This window comes from Nelumbo nucifera, chromosome 2 (assembly GCF_055504915.1).
Source record: "Nelumbo nucifera cultivar China Antique chromosome 2, China Antique-T2T, whole genome shotgun sequence".
Classification (NCBI taxonomy): Eukaryota; Viridiplantae; Streptophyta; class Magnoliopsida; order Proteales; family Nelumbonaceae; genus Nelumbo; species Nelumbo nucifera.
The window spans coordinates 74,064,027-74,069,498 of record NC_142650.1 but is presented as its reverse complement, the minus strand read 5'-3'; the positions used below and the strand labels follow the sequence as shown (position 1 = coordinate 74,069,498).

At 50.2% G+C, this 5,472-nt stretch overlaps 1 protein-coding gene across 1 annotated transcript; it reads left to right on the top strand.

Moving 5' to 3' along the window:
* The first annotated feature begins 487 nt into the window (after nucleotides 1-487).
* Nucleotides 488-4,166, top strand: LOC104604169 (C2 calcium/lipid-binding plant phosphoribosyltransferase family protein). Its single transcript, XM_010268428.3, has one exon. It carries the CDS (start codon nucleotides 1,010-1,012, stop codon nucleotides 4,016-4,018), a length of 3,009 nt encoding a protein of 1,002 aa, XP_010266730.1. The 5' UTR covers nucleotides 488-1,009; the 3' UTR covers nucleotides 4,019-4,166.
* Nucleotides 4,167-5,472: the final 1,306 nt, after the last annotated feature.

Sequence of the window (5,472 nt, the reverse complement as noted above, 5' to 3'; positions counted from 1 at the left end):
TTTTTCTTTACCTAAATAACCTGCATTATACAAGAATACTAAAACCTATCAAGTGATAAAGGTTTATATTACATTACATGCTATTATTTAGAATATAAAAAAAGATAAAGAAATTTTTACTTAAATGATGCCTAAATACAACGTGTAACCATTAAACTATGCCAACGTAAACTTGATCAAATGACTAAATTAGACATATAACAATTAAATTATGACAAGAATATACCCGTCTTTATGCCTGGCTCTCCCCATTTGGGCGAGAAAGATATGATGCTTCACGATTAATGTCAGTTTATTCTCAGCCCTGAGGCCTGACCAGACAAAACGGTTATTTCTTAACTTATTATTAACAACGTACATTTACCATGGTATTTCTGTAAATAAATTGATAATCCGTACCCTATTCTGTCCTCAAAACCTAAAAATATTATAAAAAAAACTAATAAAATAAAAATAATAAAAATCCGCATCAAAATATCCAATTCAGCACCAGGCACGCTGGTCAGCGCTGTCGGCGAGCTCGGCGTAGGCACGAGACTTACTTACGCTTCGAGATGAACCCCTACGCACGACGGTGCGGCCCTCGACTAAAACCGTGAAATCACGTTCTTCGATGTATTGCGTGGCTCACCTAACGTCACTTCATCCAATTCTAAGGTGGGGCCACAGCAATAGATAAGGGTCGTGATTCATGGTTTTAGCCTAAAGCTATGGCACTGGTGTAGTAGATATTTCTCACTACGCTTCAATTTCAGCCTCCGAGGCCTCGCCACGTGTCGATTCCTTCTTACGTGTTCTTAGTGATGTGGCACCAGGCTCCTCCCTTTTAAAAGATTGGTCCCTCAGTCTACTCACTGTCTTACATCGTTGAAAGCTTGAAGTTGCCTACGAATCTCTGAAGCTACTCCATTGTTAAACCTTCCGACAGGTTTTCGCAATTTCCTTACAATTCGACCAGTTATCGAAAAACTCAACTCAGTTGCCGGAATTTCAAGATCAGGAGGTGAAAATGGCGGAGAATTGCAGTCGGAAGCTCAATGTGGAAGTCTGCAATGCAAGGAATCTAATGCCGAAGGACGGACAAGGAACGTCGAGCGCTTATGTTATTGTCGACTTCGATGGCCAACGGCGACGAACGAAAACAAAGTTCAGAGATCTGAATCCGCAGTGGGACGAGAAGCTTGAGTTTCTGGTTCACGATCCGGACGCCATGGCCTCTGAAATTCTAGAACTCAATATCTACAACGACAAGAAGACGGGTAAAAGGAACAATTTTCTTGGAAAAGTTAAGATCTCTGGAAGCAGTTTTTCGAAATCGGGGTCCGAAACCCTGGTTTACTATCCGTTGGAGAAAAGGAGCGTGTTCTCACAGATCAAAGGCGAGATCGGCTTGAAGGTCTTCTACGTCGATGAAAATCCTCCGGCTCCGGCCGCGGCGGAGCAGAAACATGAAACTCCGGCTGCCGCTGAGTCTACAGAGGAAAAACCAACAGAGAAGAAAGAAGAAGAAAAGAAAGAAGAGAAGAAAGACGATAAAGCAGAAGAGAAGAAAGGGGAAGAGAAAAAGGAGGAAGAGGAAGAAAAGGAAAAGCCAACCGCGGCTAAAGAAGATGCTAAACCTACGGAGAACCCGAAACCAGAGGAGGCTCCGAAACCAGGGGCTCCACCGGAAGCGGTAGAGAGCCCTCCAATAGCTGAAGTCGACAAGACAAAACAACAAAAGGACAAACCGGCGACAAAAAGACTTGATTCCGGCGTAAAGGACCTAGAGATCCGGTCAATCAGCGGCGATCGGAGCCGTAGCGCTTACGATCTCGTGGACAACATGCCGTTTCTCTACGTGCGCGTGCTCAAAGCAAAACGTACAAATGCCGATTGTGGTTCCTCTTTATACGGCAAGCTCGTCATCGGCACGCACAGTATACGAACCAAGAGCGTCGCTGATAAGGACTGGGATCAAGTCTTCGCCTTCGATAAAGAGAGCCTGAACTCTACTGCGTTGGAGGTGTCGGTTTGGGCTGAGAAGAAGGACTCAGAGACGAATAAGACCACAGAAACGTCTCTGGGCACGGTGTCGTTCGATTTGCAAGAAGTACCCAAGCGTGTTCCACCTGACAGCCCTCTCGCTCCTCAGTGGTATACCCTCGAAGGCTCGCCGGAGAACTCGACAGGAACTGACGTCATGCTGGCCGTCTGGATTGGAACTCAGGCGGACGAGGCTTTTCAGGAGGCATGGCAATCGGATTCCGGCGGGTTGATACCAGAGACCCGAGCCAAGGTCTACCTTTCTCCGAAGCTGTGGTACTTGAGACTAACGGTCATCCAAACCCAAGACTTGCAACTTGCTGCCGTTCCCGAAGCTAAGGCTCGGGCGCAGGAACTTTACGTTAAAGCTCAGCTCGGCGCGCAGGTTTTCAAAACGGGGAGATGCGCGATTAGCCAGTCCAGCTCGGCTAACCCCACTTGGAATGAGGATCTGGTTTTCGTTGCGGCCGAGCCGTTTGAACCGTTTTTGGTTATTGGGGTGGAAGATGTATCCAGCGGACAGTCTGTGGGCCAGGCCAAGGTACAGGTATCGAGCATCGATAGAAGGACAGATGATCGGGCGGAGCCACGGTCAAGATGGTTTAATCTGGTGGGTGATGAGAACCGTCCCTATGCCGGGCGGATACACGTGCGTGTCTGTCTGGAGGGAGGTTATCACGTGCTTGATGAAGCTGCGCACGTGACAAGTGATGTCCGAGCGGCGGCCAAACAGCTGTCAAAGCCACCGATGGGGTTGCTCGAGGTTGGTATTCGCGGGGCCACCAATTTGCTACCTGCAAAGACCAAAGATGGGACACGTGGGACAACTGATGCTTATGTGGTGGCCAAATATGGGCCCAAGTGGGTTCGTACACGTACGATCCTGGACCGGTTTAATCCACGTTGGCATGAGCAGTACACGTGGGATGTATATGATCCGTGTACGGTCCTGACTATTGGGGTATTTGATAATGGACGGTACAAGAAAGATGAAACAGGGAAGCCAGGAAGAGACACACGAATAGGGAAGCTCCGCATACGGTTGTCGACACTTGATGCCAATCGTGTGTACATGAATTCGTTTTCACTCACAGTGTTGCAGCCGGGTGGGGCCAAGAAGATGGGGGAGATCGAACTTGCCGTCCGATTCTCGTGCTCGTCATGGATGAACCTCCTTCAGGCGTACACCAGTCCAATGCTCCCGCGAATGCATTACGTGAAACCATTGGGGCCCTCCCAGCAAGACATCCTACGGCACACCGCAATGAAACTAGTCACAGGGCGGCTCGCTCGGTCTGAGCCACCTATGGGTCAAGAAGTGGTTCAGTACATGTTAGATTCGGACACGCACATGTGGAGTATGAGACGAAGCAAGGCCAATTGGTTCCGAGTCGTTGGGTGTTTATCCCGAGCCGCCGCCTTCGCACGATGGCTTGACGGAATCCGAATGTGGGTGCAGCCATCTACCACAGTGCTAGTACACATTCTACTCACGGCAATTGTGTTGTATCCACACCTGATACTCCCAACTGTTTTCATGTATGCCTTCTTCATCGTGGCGTTCCGGTTTAGGTTTCGCCCAAGGGCCCCAGCCAACATGGATCTAAGGCTGTCCTACGTTGACGCCGTGGGGATTGATGAGATAGATGAGGAGTTTGATGGGTTCCCGACGACAAGATCTGCAGATCAGCTCCGCACGAGGTACGATCGGCTACGTGCTCTGGCAGGTAGGGCTCAGACATTGCTTGGTGACGTGGCTTCTCAGGGTGAGCGTGTGGAGGCACTGCTCAATTGGAGGGACCCACGTGGAACTGGGATATTCGTTGTCTTCTGTCTGTTGGCCTCCTTGATTTTCTACATTGTTCCCTTCAAGGTATTTCTGTTGGGGTTCGGCTTCTACTACTTGCGCCACCCGAGGTTCCGGGGTGACATGCCGTCAGTTCCCGTCAACTTTTTCCGGCGACTCCCGTCAATGTCGGACCAGATACTGTAGATTCTCCGGTGGTCTGAGGTACTTCCCAGGTGGAGGTGCTGTGTTGCTATTTCTTCTGCCCCTGTTATTTTTAAATTAATTTTTGTAATTTATTTGATTATTAAATGGGTATGCAGATAATAAAGTAGTGTTGAAATTTGGAAAGTGACCGTTGGTGTTCTTTGCATTTTATGCATTTGAGGCTGGTGGCTTTCTAATTAAATCCTGCTAGGTGACCGTTAGAGGCGCTTGTCTCGTGGAAGAACGAGGGGTACATTGTTTCTGCGTGCACTTTTTACTTTTTAGGTTTAGCTTTGGGAGCTCAAATGGTGTGTGAGTGTGACCACTCACCATAGAAATGCTGAACTTCACATGAGTTTTACCTGGCTGGTTCGTAGTGGCCAGATAACTAGGGCCCCACTTCTGTGCTTGATTGTTGATGCATGCATGCGAACTGATCGTGGGAGAGGGAGGGGTGCCGTGTTGTTACGGTTCAGCACAGGCTTAGCCTTGCCTACGCTTGGCAGGCTTACATTAGGGACATGCCCGTCATTTTCGCCTGTAAGATTTTTGGGAGAACTGATGTCATCTTCAGGCAGACCACCAGAAGCTTAACGTACTCTTTGAGGAGGGGTGGTCGACCTCCTTGGGTGCCTAACCTTGGCACTCCTAGACCTTCATCCCCTTGCGGGGCGGCCCTGGTTAACGGCTAGCATGGCTACCAGGGTTCCTCATGGGCGCACACTTGCTCATGGGGACAGTGTTGGACCGGCACTGCGCTACCGATACTCAAGGGAGGCTTGGCATGCGGGCCTGGCTCAAGCATGTCCCTTCACTTCACCAGCCCCTTGCCCAAGCTGAGTGAGCTACCCCGTTGCCCTTAGCGCACGGGTGTGTTCCGGCCCAAGCGGTTGCCTATCATCATGGCACACAGGTGCCTGTCATCATCGGCATACAGGAGACCCTTCACATCGGTGCCAAGTCACCTTATCGGCGCATGGTCGCCTTCCATGATGGTTGTCCCCCTTTAGCACGTAAGCGGCGCCTCCCATGGACCGGTCTGAGCCAGGAGAGTGCCCCGGCCATTGGACTTGAGGTCATGATCCAGTGCTACTGATGTTGGTGGAGCCATCCCATCGGGCAACTCCTAGCCTCTACGCGCAGAAAGGCTTGTCCTGGCCGGCCTTGGCCAGGACGCCGCACGGGTTTCTTCCGCTGCAGAACTACCCCCGTGACAGTTGGTATCAGAGCGGGTTGCTCCTCAACGCTCGTGACCCTTGCATAGCAACACTAGTGGTGGCACAATGAAGCACAACAAGGAACTCACCGACGAGATTAGGCATGGCCTTGCCCATGCGAGGGAGACTGATGAGTCTCTAGGCATTGAAGCCACTACAGAGAAGACCCCAGGGGGTCGCACATCCAAGACAAGCAAGCTTGACAAGTCAGTTGACGCGCTTGCTGCCTTCGACACA